General features: G+C 37.8%; 1 protein-coding gene across 5 annotated transcripts in view; it reads left to right on the top strand.

The window, feature by feature from the left end:
* The first annotated feature begins 668 nt into the window (after nt 1-668).
* The window catches only part of tra2 (transformer 2), a 95,843-nt gene continuing 68,832 nt past the window's right edge, over nt 669-27,679 (top strand). For all 5 annotated transcript variants that reach the window (XM_081740186.1, XM_081740185.1, XM_081740184.1 and 2 more), the window contains exon 1: nt 669-827. In XM_081740186.1, coding sequence (XP_081596312.1) covers nt 813-827 — 15 coding nt within the window. In that variant the 5' untranslated portion in view covers nt 669-812. The remainder of the gene's footprint in view (nt 828-27,679) is intronic.

Raw genomic sequence — 27,679 nt, 5'->3', positions numbered from 1 at the left:
TAACAATTTGTTTTATTCTTATTTGCAGTTTGCCATACCGATATATTTGTTACAAAATTGAGGTTCGGTCGAACGCTTTTCGAATTCGCAACCATCCCAACCGCCGAGCTTTTTGGGTTGCCTGCAATTGCAGGGTAATGAGAATTGCAGGTGGTAATGCACTTTTGGAGTCGTATATACATGAATGCACATTATATAAATCTGAAATGTGCACTATTTAGGGAATCCCTAACATAAAACATTGGGATCGGGACATTATTAAGAGTTGGTTAACAAGGGTGGTATCCTGTATTCGAAAGTCCTGAGACCACAGTTTTAATTTCTGAGTCAAAATTATTGCAAGCGAAGTGTTTCATCTATAAGTGCCTTTGAATATTGGAGACAAAAATCGATATCTATAGACAAAGAAATAATATATTGTAAAGACTTTTAATTTTCTGACAATTGCAAATAATATGCAAGATTTCACGAAAATTTCTGTTGTGTTTCAAAGTAAAGTATTTGCATCCTTTTTTTTTTTCTGATCATTATTAATTTTGCCATGGTCATTGAATGCTCCAAATAAGAAAGAAGAAGGAAAAAAAGAAACAGCTTGCGCGCCTTTATCAACCAATTACATTGGAATATATGTTGCGTCGTGTGTTTATTATCCAATAGGAAGGAGCGAAGAGGGCACCACTAGGACAATAAAGCCATGTTTGATTGTGCACGAGGTGGAATTGCTGGAACAAGCGAACGGACGCCATATTGAAGAAACTTGTATTATATGAACCGGGTAAAAGATATTTCATCTTGGTTCAACTTGTCGAGGCATGAGTGACAGGGAGGTAAGTGTCACAATCTAAATACAAACTCAAGAAGTTTGTATTAATATACTGTGTTAATATTTTCACTAAAGCGGAGATATTTTAAACAAAACTGATTGTCCTTGAAGAGTAGTGTGGGATTAGCTTTTCTTTGTTTTCCAACATTTTGAAATGTTAGTTATTTTCGTTAAAATGGATTATGTACTATATTTTATTCAACTGTACGAGGTATAGTGAGTGGTTAAACTAATAGAATTACAAAATGAACTACGAGCACTCTTCAAAGTACATATTTACGAGATGCAATAGAATGTATTGATTGATATTCCGTAATCAAAGATTGTAAGTGTTCGGTAAAATTTGTGCTAATTTTCTTACTTTATGTTCATGTGCAAAGCATGCATGAATCTGGATGACTCTAAGAAGGGTCTTTGATTGGGCGTGGATTGTTTTACGTACCGGTATATAGGAAAAAAGTACTGTCAGGTTGCAGTATTTGACTTGCTTTTACGGTGTAATAGTGTATGCTGTTTGCTCTTCCTTCAATAATCATTTTCGAGAGATCTTGTACAAGAAACACCAACCAGCCTCTGCTAGGTGACTGAAAACCGCGAATGCTATAGGCCAGGAGCGTGGGTGGGAGTGCATCCGTAATTTGCGCACGCGTCAGAGACGCTGATTATACGCTTAAACGAGGAATGTGGAAAAACGTACAGGTTTACTTCTGACACACCACTAGAAAACATTGTTGAAGTCTTAATTCTTTAACTAATTTTCTTGTTATTGTCCCTTAAAAGTATTCCACTGAGCGACATGAAAATCTCATTTGGCATAGATAAAATTAAGGGAGACACCGGGGGTAATTGTTGATAAATTACAATTTTACAATTTACGTATAAGTACGGCTTTCGGATTTCTAGTATAAGAACTGTAACACATACCGATCTATGATAGATGGCCACTGAAGAGTACAAATGGAAACTAACCGAGTCAGGGCAGGACGATAATGATGGGGTTGCATCCGTAGGGAGCAGGCGCGTCAGCGGTGGTGGGTATGCACACAAGGGAGGATAGTGGAAGAGGTGAGGTTTGGCAATGATGCGAGTTCCGATAGCACTTGTCATGGTTTCAGGCTAGGGCTTAAGTTAGTTACCCCTCCAGTTTCCAACGTACAAAAATTGCAGTTAAAACGGTAAAAAGTTTTAGGTTTGGTTAAGTTAGGTTACCTGGTAAGTCTTTAGTTAGACTAGTACAGAGAGAATAATGAAGAAAGTTGTTAAATTTTTATGAGAACTATGAATTCTTGAATTTAAGTGATAATAGAAGCTTATATGAGAACCTGTTCCATAAACTGATCACTTAAATTCAATAATCCATAGTTCTCAGGCATTTAATAATTTTCTTCATTATTCTCATATAATTCTGTAAAACTCAATGCGGAAATATCATTGGATTGAGTATAGCCCGCTCTAACGATTCATATTATTTTACAATGAATCGGAATCGCATGTTATAAAGATTTAAGGTGTAAATCTTGTGGTAAGGAAGCTTTAGTATTAGTAGTAGTTGTGGTAGTAGCAATAGTAGTAGTAGTAGTAGGAACGGGTTAGAAGATCTGCAGGGGTTGGTTGGTTGGTCTCTGTTCTCGATATAAGTACGTAGTAGTGACTCTTCCAGTTCCGGTGACAAAGAATTGGGGTTAGCGGGCTATACACAAGCCGTCATATTCAACGCACCGATTCCCCATCCATACGACTACCATGCTGTGCAGTCTTCGAAACCTTCAGCGTCTTCCAAATAGTACCCACTTCTACATATCTTTTCTCGTATTAAACATAACTTTACTGCCAAACTTTCACCCCTAAACATAACATAAATCATCATTTCTTACCCCTATTTCTCCTGTGAATTTTCCTAATTTTATATTATATTAATGTATGTATGTATGTATATAAAACGGAGGGGCAACTCTAAACTTAACCCCAAACTAGTAACGCTCCACGTGTAAAGTTATAATACAGGTTCTGTACACTATACAGAGATATGTTGCCGTTGGAATGCAACATCTAATAGACTAGTCTTGCATATGCGCTTGTTTATTTTGTCCGTCGTAAAGCACTTGTGGTTTTGTGATACTATATTTGTAAACCTAGAATACATAACCAGAGTTGGCAAAAACCACGGTGTTTATTGAGATCCGAAAAACTAGGTTTTAAACCATTTTTGTTTGTTTTGTTTTGTCTAAATAATTTCCTCTGTATTTATATCACATATGGACAGAAATAAGCTTGTTTCGCCTTGGTGTTATTATACGACAATCGGGTTATGCTGGAAGGGGTTACATAAACTTAAAGCGAAATCCAAACCGCTTGTTGGCTTACATCCGAGAGAAATTGTCCTCTATTTGAACTCAGAACCAGGACTAACTGGTGATACGTCTGCCGACCTACTCACGAAGGATTCCTGATAAAAATACTTTGTACTGATCTTTACGTACTTGGTAATATATTTGCAAATAGCTATTTCAGAAAAAGAAAAAAAGGTTAAGTTCCAAAGTTGGGCGTCCGTTTGCAGCAAAATTTTTAAAATTTACAGGAAAGATATGGATAATTTGATCGCTTGTATGCTTGATAATATATAAGGGTCTCGAAAAATCTATTTATTTGTTATATATAAGCGGTTATAAATATGGGACTATACGCCAAGTGGAGGGAACTACTTGGCGCAAGGTAACCGAGCAGTTGTATTGTGGGAAAGTGACGAGCATTTATGTTATCGACATGACGAATGTACAAGGGCAATGAACTAACAGTTTTAACATTTGTGAAGCAATACGTTGATAACGAGCAAAATCTTTTAAAAGTTTGTGAAAAACACGGATTAATGAACCTAATAACAAATTGCAGAAAATGTGGAAAGGGGATAAGAGCGAAAAAACGTGGCGCAAGCGGACGCCCGGCTTCGGAATAGATGCCCAAAAAAATAGAGTTGCACAAGTGAAACCATTATACAGAATTACATATGAACAATTTCAAAATATTGCACAGTACAGAACTAATTTAGTCCTAGTTTGTTTACTACGACTTTTGTTAGTCCAAGTTAAAGAAGTACGACTTAATTTACATATCATTAAAAAAAGTGATTTAAAAGGTACGAATTATTTGAGTTCTTTGGTTCTGACCCATTTATACATAAATAGGTACCAAACATACTTCTGATTAAATGCCTGTCGTGGTGCCCCTCCACCAGGAAAAAAGTACGCTACTTCGGTATATTTTACTAACAGTAAACATTATTAAAACGAAACAATATTTATTTTTTTTTTCTTTGAATGCAATTGCATAACAGCAATAACTATATAAGAAAAAATCACAAAAGAAACATTCATAAACTTATAATGAGAACAAAAGTTGCGTTTGTAGCATAATCTCTTTGAGTACTGAATGGGGCATTGAGGTCTGAATATAATACGAATAATATACGTGAGTGAAACGTGATAACCCACAGATGTGTGTTCATCAAGATTTTACGATCATTCTTCGTTTTTTGGTTTAAACTTTTTTTTTTTTGAAAAAAAAAAAAACTAAGCCAGCCTACCCTGCTTATAACCATGTTTTTTCATGCCAGGTATTGAATTTTACCTGTGAATCTTTCCGAATGAGGTGTTCCAAAACTGCACCTACATCTGGAAAACTACTGTTTTTGAGATGTGTTTCGTCACTTCATTTACAAATCGGAAAGAATACTCCATAATGATAGGTCGTTGGATCATAGGAAAAGTCGAAAGAGGTTCCCTAATATACTAAATTAAGTTGGGTTGTAATCGACCTTCAGAAGAGTGGCTTTTTTTTTTTTTTTTTTTTTCCTCCCCCAAATCCGTCTGTAGTAGTGGCTCTGGCTCAAGAATCGGCTCCGGAACTTTCAATGGGTATTTGGACTTGCATTCCTCTCTGTAGATTCACTTAACGAGGACTTCAGTATATGTACGCGATAACAAGTATTGTGCAGCAAACACTAGCAAACTTGCGCTGGGTGACCACTAATAAGCACGAATTCTGTCATGGTAGGAGCATAGCAGGGGTCCCGATTGTTAGGGACGGGTGTGCGTCCGTAGAGAGCTGGCGCGTGAGCCACGGTGGTATACACAAACGATAATAACGCAAAGCATAGCATATGGCATATATACTTAACCTTATGATGTGTGGATTTCGAGGTGTCAAAAGAGAGGCGTGTAAGTTCCAGTTTCGAGTAGCAAATCTTGTACAATCGTGTGGAAATTTACGCGCCATTTCTACACTGCCTTTCCCGCTACTAAGTCATAACAGCTGTACCTCTCCGCCAAATAGTTCCTTCCGCCTACACATACAGTACCGCTTCTTACATCAAAAACAGCCAACAACCACCACTTTCTTCACTTCAGCTATTCCCCTTATCTGACTTATTCACTGTTCCCAACAAAGCAAAATAAGTTCTCCGATTGATCCGGTAAATCGGTCCGGTATATGTAACATTCAAGGGTGCTATCAGGAATAATCGTTGAAAAATTATTTCTTGTGTGATTTGTGTATAAATGTGGCATCCGGATGTATGGGGAAAAACTAGTGCAATAAGCCAACCAACTTATGCTAGGTGGGTACTAAAAGCATGAATGCTGTCTAACCGAGCCAAAGAAGCGAAGCTGGGGCCCGATTAGTTCGGGACGCATGAGCGAGGGTACGGAAAACAAGTGAATTTTGGTAATCATAAGAGTTCCAATACCAATTGTTATGGTTTCATACCCAGTAGTGCTCCATTTGCAAACAAAATACAGCGTTGTGCACTGTGCAGAAACATATCGCCAATCGAAACTAATATCCAATGCAGTCATTTTTCATATGCGCTCGCTTATATTGGGTTCACTCGAGCAGACGGTTCTACCGAAAACAATATTTATAGGTAAAATACGATGTGATACACTTTTCGTAAAAATAGTAGAATGTGAATAAAGTAATTTTCGTAATTAGATATATTGAAATACATTTTGAATGGTAGTGAACGTACACTAACTGTAACTATTTACTAAAGCGGAAGGCAGAAGAATGCGAAGAAGGTGGAAATAAACAGCGGAAATGTTCTGTTTGTGTTAGCAATTGACGTTTGCTATTGATGTAATGCAAACACAATTTTATTACAAAGACTTGTGTGATAAGCGTTATGTTATAAAGTTTTCGCAAAGTCATCGTATGTTGAAACCTAAAATCAACTGCGAGGCGTGGAGAAGAAGTAAAAATTCAAAACAGGCTAATTTCTCGGAGCTTGCTAAACGCGGGAAACCAGTAAAGCCGTTTTCAAGGTAACAATTATTACGGAGATTTAAGTGTTTTTGAAGGTGAACATTATTACGGATATTTTGTGTATTTTTTCACTATCCTCGTTTATGCGTATGTCCCCTGTCGCTGACGTGTCGGTTAGGTAACGTTCGTGCTTTTTAGTGGCCATCTAGCATGGGTTGGTTTTACTTTTTGCACTTTTTTTTTCACATACATCCGGTTCGTGGTTTATACACTAGCTCATCATTTAGTGCATGTGTTGCAAAATGGAAACCTTAAAATGCAATAAATGTGTGAAAATTTGGTACACACCTGTTCACATAAAGCTGGAAACTCGTTCAGAAACTAAGTCCGAAAAAGTGAGCCTAGATCCGTCACAATTCCCGCAGATCTATACGCAGGGAATTGCATTTTCCCTCCGTTCTTTATATAGACACTAGTTGCAAACCGTACTGTCATCCAAGCGATGTGAAAATGTAAAGACAAGATCAAACTACTTATTTCTGAGATTAATATTGATCGCAAAGTTCCAGTATGCAAAAACAATTAATATCTTAAGTAGAAGTTACTGGAAAAGACTGAAAATGTCTGTTTAAAATTTGAAGTGTCAACCTGCGCTTGGAGCGATACAATTATCAATATTATAACACATTTCCTTCTAAGTGCTTCCTTTGCTAAGCGGGTTTAGTAATGCTGATTGAAATTTCTGAAGCGAAGGGCGACGGTTCGAGCCTCCGTGCAGTTTTTTTTTTAAATATATGAGAACATTGTTATAAATTTCTACTTTGAAGTGCTTGGAAAAACAATCAGACGAACTGTCACTTTTCAAATCTCTGTTGCATTTACTATGTATGTATGAAAACGTTAACACAGACGTCAAAAATGTAAATCATTCATGTTCCTGAGATATATACAGAGTGGGCCATTTTAATCAATCCACGGAAATATCTGAAAAATGATAAAACATAGAAGAAATGTTGGAAGTACACGTTGTATATTGCTAAGGGGGGAAACCAATTCCGCCAAAAGTACCCCTCTCCACCCCCCGTAAATGGGGGTAACTTTGAAATGTCAAATGGGAACATGGGTCAAGTAATATCTCGTTCGAAAGGTCTTGGAAAAAGTAAGTAACGCTGTACCAAAAGATGTTTCATATGGAGCACCAGTTTCAAAGTGGCCGCCATCATATGGTTCGGAAACTCCAGTACCCGTAGTATGAAAACCATGGAAGGTAAATGAATGGAACAAAATTGAAATACGTAAATATCATAGGGTATTTCGAATGGTGTGATCCTAGTGGCCTCCCTGAAGGGGTCTTGGGGGCTAACTTCAAGATTTCAAATAGTAACATGAGTCGAGTGGTACCTCGTTCGATAAATCTTGCAAAATCAAACATCTTGCAGGAGAAAACGATTGAGGTGAAATGGCAGTGTTCTCAAAAGGCCGCCGAAACATAGTATCCGTGTCAGGGAAAAGGTTTAGTACCCATAGTATGAAAGCGATTGGAGATAAATCAATAGAAGAAAAACTGGAGTAGGTAACTGACGTAAGGCACATCGAGAGGTGTTGTCGGGGGACTCCACTGAAAGGTATCCGGGGCCAATTTGAAAATTTCAAATAGCAACTTGAAGCGAGTAACATCACGTTACATAGACAAATGAATATCAAACAGCTTCTCTAAGAACATTTTCGACATGAGACACCGTTTTCAAAATGATGGCTAAGACATGGTGAATGTGTCTAAGAAACCGTCTAGTGCCCATAGTATGAATACGGTTAGTGATAAATGAAAATAACGCAAATTAAATTCGAAAACCACGCAGGCGTTCCAAGGCTCGAGAATGATACAACAGAGGTAAATATGTTACGAGTAAAATTGCCATAATGTATAGAGGGAAATCCAAGTCCTGCAAAATAATCTCTTCCTGCGCTCTGAGAGTGAGTGGGGGTGGAAAGTAACTGTGAAAGTTAAATGAAAACTCTTCTTTAATTCGCAAATTAAGGCTACGCTACAAATAGGCATGGTGTGGTTGGAACATTTGTTTGTAAGGATGACGCTGTAGTGACAGAAAAAAAAAGTGAAATTTTATTTGAATGGTTACGCATGGCTGAGTATGATTTGATGCGAAAACAGAAGGAACGTTATACGAAAGAAGTTGTCGAATAATGCAGTTGCTGGAACTTATAAACGTGTGAATTTGCTAATCTCCGTCGCCACAGAAACTTTTATACAATGCGTGCTGACTATTCGGAAAGCATTTCGGGGATATACGTACACACTGTTTCGTCCCTCAAGCTCACAATATGACATGGTTGGTAATAGTTAATCAAAATGTAACTGTGGCCATCCGCATTAACTCAGTGCACCAATTCTCTATCCCTGAAGTCTGCCTTCCAAACAGCATTGGGTAGGTCAAGCGTACGCCCGAACCGTTGTCCGGTCGGACATTGAAATTTTGAAGTTAGCCCACAAGACACCTTCAGGGAAGCCGCTGGGATCACAGGGATCACATCATTCGATATGCCCTACGATATTTACGTATTTCAATTTTGTTCCACTCATTTACCTTCTATGGTTTTCATACTACGGATCTGGAGTTTCCGAACTATATTATGGTTGCCATTTTGAAACTGTTGCTCCATATGAAACATCTTTTGGTACAGCATTACTTAGTTTTCCAAGATCTTCGAACGAGGTATTACTCGACCCATGTTCCCATTTGACATTTCAGTTACCCCCATTTACGGGGGGTGGAGAGGGGTACTTTTGGCGGAATTGGTTTTCCCCCTTAGCAGTATATAACGTGTACTTCCAACATTTCTTCTATGTTCTATCATTTTTCAGATATTTCCGTGGATTCATTAAAATGGCCCACCCTATATATATATATATATATATATATATATATATATATATATATATATATATATATATATATATATATATATATATATATATGTGTGTGTGTGTGTGTGTCACACAACTCTGTAACACTTTTTTTCGTGAAAAATGCTGAACTACGAAAACATGACGTATGCCTGGTCGCAGCAGACGAGTTTCTCCACTTAAGCTTACGAGTAACGCAATCACCTATAGTCAAACAGCTGCAATTCATCTGTGTATCTAGTTCATTTTACACGTGCGTAATTGTTAGACTGTTCATCCGTCGACGTTACGTTTCTTACTAGGGAAGGGTCCGAATGGAGCACTCGAGTTGCCGAACGAAATGTATAAGGCATGAAAGAGGGTGTGAAACTATGTACATATGGAAATTTATAGCGGCTGAGGGCAACATGGAAAAGCAGGAGAGACGGAAGAAATATAGCCGACCGTACGGCCCAGCAACACGGAAAGCTATGGAATCACTCGTTCTACGCGTGAATGGTCACAGAAATTGTCAAATGTTTAGTAGTAGATGCATGATAAGATCTGCTATATCTGTAATTAACATCATGGCTGCCATATTGAGTGGCCATCTTGAATTCAGGTTCACAATGTAAAAGAGAAGGTGGGTCATATGGCATATGAAGTAGCACTGAAATTGTACCAGGAATTCATTGGTATTAACCATTTTGTAGTAACTTTGTGAGTTGAGAAGTAACATGCAAGAAAATCGTGAGGGTATATTTGAACAAACGTCGGAATAATGTTGGCATATTATACGCATGTAGAAAAAAATTACAAAGAGCATTTACACGTGCAAAGAGCTGGTAATATTGCAGTGCTTAAGATGGATAGTTGTTGTTATGTTAAAACACCCGACACAAAGGAGGGCTGGGGATTACAAGTAAAATTACGACGTGGTTCTTCTTAAAGAAAATAACATATCACATTAGCAAGTATACTGATAAGGTAGATACCAATCTATGGACAGTTGATGTTAGGAGTATCTATAAAATTGTGATGAAAACACAAGAGCTGTTCTCATCTGACACGCTATCATCTATCTCTAACGTTTGATTTTCTTCGGCCGCTGTATGAATATTCACTAAGACTGCATTTCTGATTTTCTGCACAGGGATTATTGTCGCACGTCCCAAACTTAAGTACTAGAGCAAGGCCGCGCTAAGAAGAGCTCTGACAACTCGCACGTGCAATCAAGCGCGGTTGCCACATTTAGCTTTGTAACAATACAATATAACAAGGGGCACATTTTGTGGGAAAAGAATCACCTGATGTAAATCGTAAGGAAAACAACCGTTAGTTCTAAACACATAGGGCCTTATGCAGAGTCGTTTTGACGTATGATTAGCGTCATACTAAATGCTTGACTACTGCATGGAAACATATGTTAGTCGAACTCCTTAGTATGAGCTTCTTCGTGGCTAAGCGGTTAGCGTACGCCTTTGGCATGGGAGTCCCCGGTTCAATTCCCGGCGGGGGCTCATGTGGTTAGGATTCCACGTTAATCCATAGGTCCACGTCTCATATAGCCTCGCTGCTGAAAGAGACGTTAAATTCAAAATCAACTCTTTAGTATGACACTAAACACGCGTCAGAACGACTCTGCGTAAGACCCATAATGTTATATCTTTTTTTAAAAAAAGAAAAATTGAAAACTACTTACGTTAGAGAATGGCTTTCAGTTGTAGACAATTTAATTCCGTTCGCTGTAGAAATTCTGCGCTTTTTTCCTAGGGTGGGCAAAGTTTCCGTCGGTTCAGCGAGGTCTTTCGAGCACTTCTCTTTTGTGATTCTTTTCACAGTTAGGGCCGCGGTGGCTCAGTGGTAGAGCGTTCACCTCTGGTGCTAGAAGACCCGGGTTCGATCCCAGCCCCCGCCAAGTGAACTTTGTGGTGGACAAACGCCGTGTGCGTGGATTTTCTCGGGGTCCTCGCGTTTCCTCCCGCTTTCTTCATTCCACCATTTTTCATTACTCATTATCACCGTCTCCTTTAGCCTAACCGGCATGATCGTGGGACGTAAAACTCAGATTTCATTTTTTCTTTTCACAGTTGTAGGGCTAGTGTATAAAGCTGAATCTACTCTTTCAATCACTTTATTCAATGGCAGTAAAGACCATCGTTACGTTCTTTTTCGAAATATTCCCTAAATACAAATTCCCGTGCCTGACTTGTCAAGGGCACCCCCTTTCCGCATTTGTTACGCACTTCAGGCGTCGTGTTCATAAACAGAAACACACACACATACACATGCGTAATTTATATTTTAGGTCTATGTGAATAATACGAATACAAACTATGTTCCACTGATGAATGAAAATAACAACGATTACACCACAATATTCACATCAATGCACTGAGATGATAGCACAAAAAATCAAAACGACCTGACAACACAAAAACTTTCACAGTAATGAGGAGGTATAAATGCGACAACACTGTTCTGTTACCATGGAAACAACCTAGTGTTTTCAAATGTATTTTTGTGGGTCTAAATCTATCCTCTCCTTCACATATTAGTGAAAAAATGTCTTCTACGAAAAGACAAACATGGTTGGATCATGTTCGTTACTTTCCAACTATTCAATTTCTAAATTAGTCCTTATGTAAAGCTCATTATAACGGTCTGTTCCACTGATGAATGAAAATAACAACGATTACACCACAATATTCACATCAATGCACTGAGATGATAGCACAAAAAATCAAAACGACCTGACAACACAAAAACTTTCACAGTAATGAGGAGGTATAAATGCGACAACACTGTTCTGTTACCATGGAAACAACCTAGTGTTTTCAAATGTATTTTTGTGGGTCTAAGGCCGTGTCCAAAAGTGCATAGTGCACACTTCGAGGATGCACACTCGAAGTCTACAAATGGAGTGCACACTAAATAGTGTACACTTCGTAAAATTAGCTTTTGATCAGCACTTGCTTACAGCGCCTCGTTGTGGTGGAATATGGAACATTGATGACAAAAGAAGGGAGAATTTCGCGTACTAGAAAAAATTAGCATGCTTTTTTTTCTTTAGATGAATGACTTTCCAGTTATATTAAAGATAAATAAACCGTACAGATTGACTATATGGGGTAACCATAAAATGATTTAAGAGTTTTTTTTTTTCATGTATGCCAACAGCTTCAGCTTTGCCGTGCCTGCAAATATTTGTCATTTTGGGTATTTCACGCGCAGATTAACAAGAGCGGAGCATAAATGCAATACATATATAATATATGTGTGCGTTGTCTTATGTGCACAATAAACTCGTAACAGCATAAAAAACACTAAACTATTGGTGATATTCTACTTTATTAGGCATGCTTGCGGAGGGAATATTTAATAATCTCCCGAAAGAAAAGTAGCACTGGTGATTAGGGCGCTGAAGACACTTTTGCGAATTAGTTTAGGAATTTTATTGCAACTGAAAGTAGGCAACGTGCAAGAGCGTTAGGACACCGAGGGGAGCGGTATTTACAATAATGTGGCACAAAACTACTTTGGGAGGGGGTTGATACTGAGTATAATTGCTTCCTGTACGGTAGATTTCACAACAATGACAGTATAATTGTTGTAGTTCTACTGTATTCTTTGAGTTCAGGCATACTGATTGAACTCTTTCTACCATATTGCGCTAATATTGAAGTTCCTTAGATGTTATTCTTTCACTGTGAATTTATTGATTTTACCTGGAAATCATCGAAATAGTGTCTCCGTATTCTTAATCTACAGCAAAAGTTAACACATAGAAGGATGACAAGGAAAGAAATGGTAAAGTTGAACAACATGAGGACCAAAATTACAGAAAAAAGCTATTATGTCGCTATGAAATACCAATTTATAAGGATAATACATACTCAAGGCGAATAACCCTAATGCAAGTAGTATGGTAACAAAAAAAAAAAAAAAAAAGTGAAATTACTATCTTATAAGCCTGCTTGAATGGAGTTCTGTATATTGTATACACTTCAACATTTACGTGCATTTTACTACGCTTTCGGCGCCCTACATCTCTCTTGAAATATACTCTCCTACATGCTTCCCACTGCGAAAATGGTTATTCAGTAACGAAACAAATCCCCTCGTCCAAATATAAACGTAAAATAAACTACTAAAAATATAATAAGAATTTTATGAAAATTAAGAGACGGTTTTATGAAAAAAAATACAGTATGTAATGTAATGGCTCTCATTGTTCAACTATACGGAAGAAATTATTGTTCATAATCTTTTAATACTGGGTACAGTAATGGGATTATATGAATTAAGAGGAAGGCAAGTCTTTACTTTGGACATTTCTTTCAATGAATCGTTCAATGAACCGATTCGTAACGAAGACGGAAAAGAAAGTGCTCTGCGGGGTTCCAACCAGCCTTCACTCGCTAACACTCGCTCGTCAATATTATGTGAATTAAATATTATACTTTGGTACAAAAAGGAACCAACCTACCTACTACCTTATATACAGTATATGGGTGAAGAGGTAAGTTGTTAAAACCGGAACCAAGAGATCAAATCGCTAAATCGAAGAATAAAAAAAAAAATGAAATGGCCATAGTAAAGACTTACCAGAGTAATTTGTGAAATCTTTGATAAATGTGGAGAAAGGAATTTTTGATCTGTATTTCACTTTTCGGTACCTGTCAAAAATACACAATGTACGGTAATTGGTATATTACAGTCTCTCTCAAGTGCAAGGAAATATGGTATCGTTGAAAGGAATTCGTTTAGAATCAAAACTATAAAATTAGGCTTATGTGTCTATGAATTAACATTTGCGGCTGCGGCTGTAGCTGTAGCTATAGAGAAATGAATAATCTATGTATACTATGCTAGAACTTAATATATTCATACACCATTAAAATTTGTCATTTACGTGCAAATAGCCGCATTACCGATAGTGCAACTATTTCAATTAAGCTACATAAACCATGTAATATTTAAGCACAAATGTCTTTATAGCATTATTAAAGAAACTATTTGTTTGTTTTCCCTATACTATTTTAAATTCTATTGCATACTCAAAGAACATAACGTAAATACATTTGTTATTTGCGTAATATTTTTATATTCGACTTGTAAAATCACTAACTTGTATGTTTATCAAGTAAATTATTATAAAATCAGTCCACAAATATATTTACTTAAACAAAAATATTAAGAATATGCCTATTAAAATTTTATTAGGTCATTCTACGAGAAATCGCCATATTAAGCACACAAGTATACTAACGTAGTGTACATCCTCGCACACTACGCACTATGCACTCGCACACTTGTGAACTTGGACCTTTTGACGCACACTAGGTGACGTCACTTCCGGAAATAAGCGTACTTCAAATGTGCACTTGTATCTTTTGGACACGGCCTAAATCTATCCTCTCCTTCACATATTAGTGAAAAAATGTCTTCTACGAAAAGACAAACATGGTTGGATCATGTTCGTTACTTTCCAACTATTCAATTTCTAAATTAGTCCTTATGTAAAGCTCATTATAACGGTCTCTGTAATATATAGACTTTGTGCATTTTTTCCCGATGTCAACAGATTTTCTACAAAGACCATTAGAGATTCTACTAATTTCAGCCTGACATTCCAAATTACGGTTCATTGACCTTGAACTTTAGAAGAACCATACAGACTTGCTACCCTCTTCGCTTTCAATTCCACGAAAACCTACTACCTGCGGCGACAGGGAGGTGAACCGGTTGTTGTTCCATGTAACCTCACTTCTATTTACGTAGCAAACTTGTCAAAAGGACAGTTGTGTCAAGTGGAAAAAGAAAAAAAAATATTGTGGCAATAACGGTAGGCCTAGCGTTACTACGTTGTGTTGGAATGTTAAGGAGTAAAGTGAGGTAGGATTATTTTTTTTTTTTTTAAATCTAGTTTGCAAATAATTCAACTTATAATCTGATTCACTCAGTGAGAAGGTAATTCGATTCCTTCATCGTTCTGTCAAGTGGTCGCTTTGATTCTTCTTGCTATGACAGTTTGCAACACTGTCGTCAACTTACACGATGTTAGATCTGTCAGAGCTCAGGTTATGATGGTCTTAGAATAATAATGACACAACTATCTGGGGTTTCATATTCATGTCCACAAGAAGAAATAACTTCCATGTGATGAACATTTTCTAGAACTTCCTCAACAGTGGTTCTCGGACCAAGGGCACATTAACCTTCCTACCAACTACTCTATCTTACATGACTACTTCACTGATAACGTAAATATTAGCTAATGAGCTTTCTCTCGTATTTTCTGTCTGCAAACAGGACACACAGTAGGTGCCACGGACTTACCTTTGGTCTCTTCTTTCTCTATCGTTAAGACGGACTTACCTTTCCCTTATTCGCAATTATTCTACATGTAAATACACTTTTTCTTTGGTCTGTATACAAACCAGAGTTGTCCAAGCTTTACTTTCGGGTCATACTAGGTACTCTGATACAGTTTATATACGTCCTTCTTGCACGTTACTTCTCAACTCACAATAGTTACTACATGATGGTTAACACCAATGTATTCCTGGTAAATTTCAGTGCTATTTCATATGCCACATGACCCACTTTTATCTTTTATACTGTGAATCCAAATTCAAGATGGCCACTTTCAATATGGCGGCCATGATGTTCATTACATATAGCAGATCTTATGCATCTACTACTGAACATTTAGCTTCACTTTTGTGGTCATTCACGCGCGGAACAAGTGATTTCTTAGGTTTCTATGTTCCTGGGCCCTTAGCCACTACAAATTTGACATGTACATAGTTTCACACACTCTTTCATATCTGATACATGTCGTTCAGCAACTCGAGAGCCCCCTTCGGACCCTTCCCTGCTTAGAAGTTTTATACTCTCTCCTTACTTTTTTTTATTTTATTTTATTTATTTATTTATTTTTTGGTCATCCTTCTGTGCGACAGTAACACACGTAGGTTTGTCTAGTTAATACTACATTTAATTTTCAAAGTTTTTGTAACCTATTAATAGATGTACTATATAAGATACCACATAGTTTTAAGTGACTTCTATCTATGTAGTTGATTGCCAACGCTCTCGCCTTTGGTGTGAGCAGGCCCGGATTCGATTTCCGGTGGGCACACACTGTCCGAAAGGCATAAATGCCTTTTCAGGCCAGCCATGCTGGGTGAGTGTTTCCTAGGTTTGCCTAATTCACTCCAGGCAAATGCCGGGATGTTACCTAACAAATTCTCTTCACTTCCTTTCCCCTTTTCTTCCTATTCACTTACCCAGGTTGTGCGATTACCGAGGTACGTCACCCCTCATACCTGACGGGCTTAAAATGCTATGCTCAGAGTAATTCCTAAACCTAACTGTAGAATTTTTATATTAAATATTTTGATTAGGGATGTACCGCTATATCGGTAATATCGACTACTTTTAGGAGTATAGGTATCGGCAAATGAACACTTATATTTACCGATACATTTTCCGAACTATTTTCAATTTGTTTAATATTAACTGTGACACTTACATTTGATCGATTTCTTTTAGACTTACAGTTGATGTAAATTATCAATTGTACAGTCGATTTCTTATGCATGTGTACGCCTTTGATTTGCACTACTCGTACTCAACTGATGTTTTTTAGTCCCTCCATGCCAAAATACTGGTGAAGAAAAACCAAAGCCCCTCAGTCAGGATCATGGACACCCGAGGAAAATTTTCTAGGGAGGGCCCATTCCATGGTTGCTGTATTACGTCTGGTATTTAATATACTTGGTTTGCTATATTACGTGTACATTTTCGTGAGCCAGGGGGCACCAAGCCCCACCCATCCCTCCCCCTTCCCATGGTATAGCTGGCAGACCCGTAATTTGAATCCCAAACGAGACAGAGGTTTCGATTCAGAAGGAAATGTTATGGAAGAAACCCACAAGACGCTCACTTTGTCATTATTTTCTCCTACTTACTGGTTAAAAACAATTAGTTCGAAAATTAATAAATAGTTTTATCGTTTTCCATTTCGCTTAAATAACCCTTTTATTTTTTATGGGATACACAGCAACACCTGGTTCACCACGCATAATTTTTTTGACAATAAAAATTTGTAACGGTAATATCAGTTTGCATTATACAGGGTGGTCCAAGAGTGGGTATATAGTCCCGTATTGATCAGCTCACTGCATTTCATATCATTTCTTCTTTGTTATCCTACTTTCTTTATTATTTGTTCTTAACGTATTTTTACTTATAACTAAAGCGCGGAACAGTCGAAGCAAATAAATCCGTAAATTAGAATGTTATACTTGATCAATGCAGGGGTGTATATCTACTTTTGGGCCACCCTTATGTATGCAGGGACGGTGATTAGAAGTGGAAGTAGGAGGCAGTAGCCGCCCAGTTTCATTTGTATGTATTACTGGTTCATAGAAAAAAATATCATATAATATTTGCCGTGGCGTGATTATGTATTGGTTATTTGTTATCGTGGAATTAAGGAAGCTACAGGAATTGCGACGGAAAATGGCTCAAAAATTAATCTTTTGGAGCGCAATAATTCCAGCGTACTTTCATTTCTTCTTACAAGGGATCGATATGTTAGTTAGCCACTTTGAAACTAATTGAGAACATTTCGCAGAACAAGAAAAATCACCGCCACTCTATGTATGTATAGAGACGAGTAAATGCAATGTAACTTTCAAAGTACATTATCACTCTAAATATCAATCACTGACTCTTAGCATTAAGTTTACACTATATAAGTATTTGCTGCTTTTTTAGTACATTTTATGTGAGCTGGATTAAATTTAGAGGAAATAATTTTTTGTGTGGCACCTAATGTGAAATTCTGCTTTTTGTCTTTGTATGTCAAATTTTTGGCCTTATATTTAATATACCGTATTACAGTGTTGATCATTTCATTATATATATGTACACTATATATACAAAATTGTAATAATCGCACGTAGTGTCATTTGAAAAGAATGCAATTTATATTTTTTAACACTATTGTTAACGTTGTGGTATCAAGAGTATACCAAAGAACAAAGAATGTTCCTGTGCCGGTATTTCCATGGTACAAAATTCCAGTGCTTTTAGTCCATTAGTTTAAACACGTTGCAATAATTATGTTGCAAGAGAGACTGTTAATGAAATGAAATCTTTGGGTTTTACGTCCCACACTTACGGCGGCTAGGCTAAAGGAGACTGTGATAATGAGAAATGAAAGAAATGGTGGAATGAAGAAAGTGGGAGGAAACGGGAGATCAGTGTACCATGTTTATCAACCATCCTTCAAAAGATCCATTTTACATTGCCCGGAAGCTTATCTTATACATATTAAGTTTACTATTTATATTCGGTGACCTATAGTTGTTGTGAAATAAAAGCTTTTATAGCGCTTTAATTCACCTGAATGTATGCCTCTTATGCTCGAAATATTTTTATCAACATTTTATTTTCGAAACCCGGCAGTTCCCGTTTTCGTATTCGTGTTAGGGATCAACTTCCATTTTCATACAAATTTGGACTGATTGAGGTCTTATTGATTTTAATGTTTTGTATATTTGTTAAGACAATAAAATGTTTTACAGAAGGGTAGACTTTAGTATATAAATAATATGCAATACTTTTCTACAGGACAAAAATTAAAAACAGTAGTTGATTGTTACTCGAGGTTGATAGCTAAAACGAACAGCAGTGCTTTCTCAACATCGGAACAAAAGTAACACGTGTTGAATTGGTTTTAAAAATCTGTCCAGCGATACCAAACGCAACCCCCTATCCCCACCCCCTTCGGAGGTATGGGGGGTAACTTAAAAATTTTAAATGGGAACACCTATTTCTTATTGCATTTTTGAATTCCCCCCCCCCCCCAGTAATTTGACCCAAAATTGAAAACAGTGTCTTCGCAGATGGCGCTTGAATCGACACAATAAAAGGTGGTACAGCAAAACTTTATGAAAATGCGAACTGTCAATCCCGTGCTCTGTGGGCCGTACGGTTAGCGTACTGGCTTACGGAGTTAGGGCTGTGAGTTTGATCCGCGTTCAAGGCAATCTTTCTTTTGTTTTCCCAAATAAATTCCATGTGTTTTAACTTCAGTTAATACTTTTTTGAAGCTACATAGAATACAAATTTCGATGATTGTTTTGCAGACTAGCTTTATGAAGTAGTTCTTAATAATAGGGTTACTTACAACAAAATAAACCATTTTTATCGCCACTTGTATTTTCTTGCAAATACAGGGTGTGATTGAAAAGTACCGGAACTTTTCCCGCCGCGCGGCTCCCTGGCGTTCGAAAAATGTGAGGGGTGGCGGGAAATGTGCGCGGGACCTTCCTCTTTCAAGCGGAACTTGGCCCAGTGCGCTGCGAGCAGCGGTTGAGAAAGCATCGCTGTCCGCGCGAACGTCGTTTTGGTCGTCGGTCACGTTTTTTGAGCGCCGTAAATGGAGTCAAAGATTGACCAACGCTACTCCATCAAGTTTTGTGTCAAACTAAAAAAGACGTTCACCGAGACCCAGGACCTGCTCAAGGAAGCCTTTGGGAAAGATGTGATGTCCCGTACTCGGATCTTTGAGTGGCACAAGACCTTCAGGGAAGGCCGGGAGGACGCCGATGACGAACCACGCACTGGGAGGCCGTCGACGTCGAAAACCGATGAAAACGTCGATCGAGTTCGCGAATACCTGAACCTGGACCGTCAGACAACCCTCCGGGAGATCAGCGAAGAACTTAATTTGACATACTATGCAGTGCAAAAAATTGTGACTGGAGAATTGAACATGCGGAAGGTGTGCGCCAAACTGGTCCCCAAGGTATTGACCGAGGAGAAAAAGAACTGCGAGTGAAAATGAGTCGTGAAGTGCTGGATTGTGTGGAAGCCGACGAAGAGTTATTAGTGTGATCAGTGGTGATGAAACATGGTGCTACGAGTACGACCCCTCGGTGAACTTGATGGCGTAGCGTTGGTCAATCTTTGACTCCATTTTCGGCGCTCAAAAACAGTAACCGACGACCAAAACGACGTTCGCGCGAACAGCGATGCTTTCTCAACCGCTGCTCGCAGCGCACTGGGCCAAGTTCCGCTTGAAAGAGGAAGGTCCCGCGCACATTTCCCCCCACCCGTCACATTTTTCAAACGCCAGGGAGCCGCGCGGCGGGAAAAGTTCCGGTACTTTTCAATCACACCCTGTATGGACAAATACATTATTTTTATCGAAGTTAAAATGTATGAATTCACTATTTGGGTGTAAAAAAAAAATCACATAAAAATGTAACTCTGCGCGGGAATCGAACTCAGGACCTCTCGTTCCACAGTCCAGTACGCTAACCGCATGGCCACATAGTACGATGCCGAGATACCACATTTGGATAACGTTTTGAGTCTTTTTTGTGTGTGTGTGTGGGTGTGTCGATTCAACTGCGATCCGTGAAGGCACTGTCGCTTTTTCCTGGAGAATCGAAATGTGCAATAAAAAATTGGGGTTTCCATTTAAAATGTTAGTTACACCCGTACCCCTCGAAGGACATTTAATATTTAGAAATTCATTACTGGAGAAAATAAGTTTCTCTCCCACCCCCCTCTGAAATACATTGTATATGTACAGCGTGAACAATTAATCCATACAAAAAATTGAAGGGAATTAACGCAGTGTACCTGAAGTCAAAACAGGAAGAAAAGTCCTGTGCATCTTTTATCGTGACAACAAAGTTTCGAAGTTACAAGATGCTGAAAACGTGGGAAAATGAGCTTTAGGGCTATTTATTTCCAATACCATCAGGCGCACTGCCGGCGGCGAATTAAATTTTTAAAAAAGATACCTACTCTTTTCAAAAACGCGCATTACAAAATTAAGCGCTAATACACATTAACACACTGAGCAAGGCTGTGATAATATGTAAAAAACACTAGCACGTAACAGTTTCAACACAATAACTGTGTCATCAGACTTCCACTCCTTCTTAAGTGGAAGTCTGATGAAGACACAGTTATTTTGTTGAAAGTGTTACGTAATAGTGTTTTTTTACATATCGTCACATAGCCTTGCTCAGTGTATTATTGTGTATTCGTACAAAATGGAAACAAGGCCTGATAGAATAGTTAAAATTAAGCAATGTGGAATAATGGGCTTCCCCAAAGGAAGAGAGGGATTTCCGGTTATTCTTTCAAATAAAGGTAAGTAAGAATAAACTTGTACTGAAGCAGTTTAACACTAAAACTGGCAACGCTACCTGATTTGAACCATGTGAATATTTCAAATTACACCCCACGATAGTTAGGAATTTGTCGTGTTGTAGCATTTGCCTAATTTTCATTAACTACGATACTCAATGTGAGAACTAGTTTCCAATGGAACAGTCTTATTACTTGATCCTGTGCATTATGTAGACAGATACTAAGTACGGTACGTGGAAACATAATATAACTACCAGTGGCGAAATTACTAGGGCGCAAAGGGCAATTTCCATAACCTCCGGCGAGAACCTAATTTGACGGGGATTTTCTATCCGACTTAAACGTTTGTGGCAATACAAAAATTTTGTTTTGCAGTGAAAACTGATTATATTACTAATTTCGTTTTTCTAGTTTGAGCCGTCATATAGACGAAAAGCTGCTGTGAAATACTATGCGAATGGAACAAACGAAAGGAGGAAATTAGTATTATGTTATTATGATGATGATTGTTAGTAGTAGTATTGTTAAATTACGTACATTCATTATACCTTTATGGTATGTAAATTCATTTTAAATAGAGATAGGACGTGATACATTCGTACATGTTACATATTCGGCAGTTCATTTCATGTAGTACCATCTCAGCATTACACCCTGTTTCAAAAAGAATGTACGTATTTCGAATGCATATATTTATTAAACTAAGACATACGAATATGAAATTTTACACACACATTTACGAACCTCTCAAGTTCAAATTACAGTTCAAAGTTCAAATTACAGATGTTCAATATGTCCTCCATCAGCGACACGAACAATATCACATCGATACTCAAATTCCTCCCATACTCGGGCAAGCATGTCATGCGTCACTGATGTTATGGCAGTACGGATCCGGTTCTTCAACTCTTCCAGGTTCTGTGGGAGTGGTGGTACATAAACGTCTTTAACGAATTCCCACAGGAAGAAGTCACAGGGTGATAAATCTGGGGACCGTGGAGGCCAGCTGAGACATGCTAAGTCGCCAGCTCCTTGATGACCAATCCAACGGTTCGATATAGTTTCATTGAGATATTCACGCACTTGGTGATTCCAGTGAGGGGGTGCTCCATCTTGTTGAAAAATGAAGTTGTCTTCGTGCAGTCTCGGAAACGACCAGTTTTGTAACAGCGAGATACGGCTGACTGTTAACCGTGTTTCCATTAAAGGAAAATAACCCGTAAACAGATGGTCGGGATATCGCACAAAACATATTGACTTTGGGCGAATATCGTACATGTTCAATGACTGCATGTGGGTTCTGAAGGCCCCAGCTTCGAACATTTTGTTTGTTTACCTGACCAGTAACACGGAAAGTCGCTTCATCACTGAACACGATGCGTTGTGCAAGTGTTATCATTGTCAATAGCATCCAGAATCTCGTTACAAAATGCCACACGTTTGCGTTTGTCATCAGGACGCAGAGCTTGTAACAGCTGTAACTTGTACGGCTTCATAACCAACCGACGTCTCAAAACACGCCAAATTGTTGTTGTCGGCGCTTGTAACTCCGAACTGGAACGACGAGTTGATTTTGAAAGACTACGTTGGAAAGCAGTTTGAATTCGTGCAACATTTCCTTCAGGAACACGAGGGCGGCCAGGACTCTTTCCTTTACATACACATCCTACAAACTATCGATACAATCTGCGAATATTCCACCCATTCGGAGGATCAATTTGCTACCTCAACCTAAAACGTCTTTGCACTGTAATCACGGAATTGCACTTCGCAAAGTCGAGAATACAAAATTATTTCTGCTGCGGAGTAGCCATTTTAAACATAGGACGGTTACCAAGCAAAACAAGACAACTGACATCTAGCGGCTATTAATATAAACTAGACTATGTATTCGTTTCTCCTATGACCGAGCCGAGGCGCAGCGATCGATAGCTTGGACAAAATAATTCTTCATAATGCGTATGTATATTCTTTTTGAAACAGGGTGTATTTCGGCGGAAATGAACACCTGAAACCGTTCAGAATGATCGAACTTCGCCCTTAATATCTGAAACAGATTATGTACCACTGTTACAGAGCTACTGTTTCTTAGTAGTAGAGCCATGACTTCACATTATGATAATCGCGTGGTGAAACCCCGCGGCCGGCCGCACTGCCAGGGATTTTCTAGGTGTTTCTTTAGTCCACAGTGGTACGAAATGCTAAAAACGTCCAAAATTCAAAATCTCTTTCAAAGTGCACAAAAATGGGCATGCTGTAGTTTTTGACCTCACTGATCACGAACTTGATATCCAGATTGAAAACTTCAAAATGGATCCAATATGGCAGATCAGATTTTGAGAAAAGGTAGAATAAGGTTACAAAAATTGTATACTAGGGGTTTTCATATCATTGAATACAAATTTGATATCAAAATGGAAAAATTGAACATGGTGGATCCTTTATGGCGAATCAAATTAATACATTGACATATATGGGTTCAGTTTAGAACCTTTTGCTACTGCCCTGTTTCTCAGCGTTTGGTATTTTCTTCTTGATACTCCCATATGAAGAAAAAGAGCTAGCACTTCACCATTGGTATGCAAGTCCGTATGTGAAGAAGACATTGATGTCACAGGTTTCATATACTTCTCTGCTGTCGAAGGACTTGAAGATAAAACGTCTTTGACAACTTTTGAAGCTCTCAATTTTCCGGAAGAGCGAATATTTTAGCGTAAGCAAATGTCTTAACGTCGTTATTTTATTGCGAATTTCTTCAGTTCTTCGCTTTGAACATTTGCTCAAAGATGAAAATTTCGAGGAAGGTAATCGATATTTTTGTTTCCTTGATGTCTTCGCAGTATTACGATGTACACAAAAGGATAACATAACACTTAACCATTCATTATTCAAAGAAAAAAGTTATCCTTTCTATTGGGCTCTTGATATTTGTCCCTCATTCTATAAAATAAAGATGCGATGCCTGTATTCATATCGTCACATATTTTAATACAACGACCACTCCTCGAAAACAGGTGATTTTCCAAATTTTCAATTATGATTTGTTGATCGTTTTTTAAATGGTCTTTCATCAAAACATTTTTTTTTCCTAATTGGATGATTTAATCTTTTGAACCTAAAATTAATATTTTTAATATTGTCAATCACTTTTTGTATTACTAAATTATTTACCTTTATTCAATTCAATTTATTGTATATATTCCATATGAATTATAAAATAATGGGAACTAAAATATGCATACATTGACTGTCCTTTTCTTTGTTATACTGAAGTATATTTTCTCCTTTTTTTATTTGTTGCCTTTCACTATCTTATTTGCGTGTACCTTGTAAACAACGTAGATTGTGCGCCAACACAAAATTCAGCGGAATGGGGCGTTATATATCTTTTGAGGTCAGGTGTTATTTCACTTTGAAATAATTTCAAAGATTTTTTTGATATAAACATTAATGAAAATAAATGTATAATAACTAACGTATTATAAATAATACATGGTCCTAAAATCCTTTACATACCTCCCGGAACAACGTCCATTTTGATTTAAATAGACCGGAAAAGTATACAATGAACTATTTCATATGAAAGTCGAGCTATCTTTCTCGCGCGCATTAGATATTACGAGGTACACAAAAGTACGTTCAATTTGGCTTCCAATACTAGCTCTGGTATAAACGGCTGGCCGTTTCCATGGGTGAAGTTTAGGAGACCAATTATTACTGTAGTGAACCTATTACTTAAAAATAACCAGATAGCAACTTTCCATTTTCATTTTTGGTCACATTTTAGGCATTTCGTACCACTGTGCAATCCCATCAACTGTATACTAGGATAGTACCTTGAAATTAATTCCTTCTGACTTCTTTCCCCGCTCTTTTTCTCTCCCTTTTGGGCTGGCCTAAGCTTTTGAAACTGAAAGGAAGAAGTACATTGTTTTTACTTTTGTTGCTTAAAGACCGAAATACGTACAATGAATAAATGTATCTGTTTGAGTGGAGTTTCATTCATGTTATACCTAAAGCCACCTTTCCCTTTTTCTGTTGTCCTCATAGGCATTAACAGGTAGCCAGTGACGGGTAACAATGACGACCACAGAGATAGTAATGTTTGCTAGTGAAAGATACTGACAACAGTAGTGCTATCCGGTGTTACTCATGTCTAGAACAGAAGCTATGGACGGTGTTATTGATAGAGGTTGCTTTTGACGTTACAAAATCAGTCAAATTGTGCCTTATACTAACTACATTGTTTTCGAGTGTTTGGACCCTACTTTAAGAGCAGGTTTCATCCAAAGTGCCAATTACTCAATGGTCATCATACGATTGTGCCCAGTAGGTCACAAATGCAGTAGTAAAATAGTCGAATAAAAAAATTCGTAGAATAATAAGAACAAACGAAAGTTCTTGCTTAGGGTTCAACCTTAGTACTGAGGAACAGACGCGCCAGAAGTTTTATCACCAAGGTATGGCGTTAGTGGTTACTCCCACCTTGTAGAAAGTGCCTTTTGAAAATCTTTTTATCCGTACTAAGTGGAGTCATTTTCTTATAAAAAGGGTAATAATCGGCTGGTCGGCTTAAGCCCTTTGGGGCTTTATGCCAGTAGGTTTAGTTTTTGTTAGTCATGTTGTTTTACAAGAATTTGGGAGCAAAATATTAACATTGAGCATGTGGTGGATTATTATTGCGAAGCGTGCATTTCACCTCAACGTAAAGTTGTCTGCTGAATGTTATTCGCCAGATCTTTGAGATTGTGCTTGCCATGTGTGCAACACAACTTAAAAGACCAGGTTTTCGAAATAATGTGCAAGTTGGCATGACCTGCAAGGTATGTCAATGAAGCAGAGCCGATAAGGATGATTGGAAGGTTCCAAAGTGGCATTGGTTTGTTGCTGTTAGTATTGCGAGCCAACTTTTTTCGTTGCTTTAAATTTGTCGCCGTACTTAAGTGTCGTAAACAACACTGGCAAGTTATTTAGGCTAATCGAATTGTTTTAGTGATCAACCATAACAATTGTCTGACATGGTTGAGAGAATTGAGTAATATACATTGCTCTGCAATAGACCGTAGTAGTTTTAGGTATAATAAACTGGAGAAGAACATTGGCGGAATAACTCAGCAAATTTTGGGAGCTGGTTCCATATATTTAGGAGCTTAGAAGCATATGAAAAACTTGTAAATCTCTGTTTTGGAAGGTTTTTCTCTTACATATCAGAGGTAATAATTATTGAGATGGTGCCTTAAGTGAAGCTAGATATCCAAATTACATTCCTTAATTTTAAAGGCGCGAATACACTTGAAATAGTTGCTAATTCATTTGATAGTATAAGGTGACGTACAATTTAAGTAATAATTAGAACCTTTTTTTTTTTTTTAATTGGGAGGAACCAGTTTTCATGGCAAATAATATGCAGTGAAAAAAGGCAGTATGGTTTGCGTCATAAATGATTGATGTATTTCAGTGATGTTCTCAAGATACTTTTGTAGTAATCAGCTTTGGATGAATGTACAGTTGACAAAAGTAAACAGCATATTTTATATAGATATATAGACGTGCTAATTGTACAGTTTACTTCTGTCGATTAATACTGACTTCTGTTGGTCTTCAACGACGTATATCGGATCGTGCAAAATGTAGTTATTAATGCATTCATGTAGGACTGAATGACTGAAATAAGAGTAAACTTTAGTGATACATAGTCTTGGAGCACAGACACCTGTTACAATGCTGAGTAAATGCATTGTTTTTCGTTAAATCATGAAGTGTTGGCTACGACGAGTAATATATGATGGTGCGTGTTTAAGTAGAAGACAACCTATCAGTGTGAGGATTTATTTTGCTTAAACAGTTTTAGTCGTAGGTGACGCAAATTAAGAGCTAACATTACTGCGAGTATTTCAAAGTGACAGCCCACGTTGGAATGGCGAATGCTCTTTGGTGGTAAATAACCCGGAACATTCCAGGTATTTATTAATGACATGTCTTTGTCACCAACTGAATTCTTTTCTTTTGTTTCTAACGAGTGCCAAACCCTCATTTCAAGAGATCTTGGGACAGTTAAACTTTAAATTTAGGCTCTGTGTCAGTTTGATCAGAAAATAGATCGCACAAGCTTGGCTCAAGCACACCGGGCATTAAACTTCTTCCTTGTCTGGATTCAAAGTGAGTGTGTGACACAGAAGCTGATAAGCACTGTTTTATATCCTCGTCGTATCCAAGGTTAGTAGAGATTAGTGCGTTGTGTCGAGTTTTCCGGTGTGACAGTTCTTTGGAATATTTACATTAATTTCCGTATTAAGAGACTGCTAATCGACATCGCGAAAAGTCACGTACGCTTGATCTGTCAGTTAAGGTTGTGAATGTTCTTTCATCCATTGACGATATATGCATTGTTTCCATCACTTCGAAGTACAAAAACATGTGCAAACTTGCGTCTATTCTGGCAGCATGGTCTGTGTTCTTGTTCTTTGGAAGAAAAAAATTATTGTGCATTTGTCTGCATGAAGGCTCAC

Source organism: Thermobia domestica, chromosome 15, assembly GCF_964235325.1.
Source record: "Thermobia domestica chromosome 15, izTheDome1.hap1.1, whole genome shotgun sequence".
NCBI classification, from domain to species: domain Eukaryota; kingdom Metazoa; phylum Arthropoda; class Insecta; order Zygentoma; family Lepismatidae; genus Thermobia; species Thermobia domestica.
This window is presented reverse-complemented; position numbering and strand designations above follow the sequence as displayed.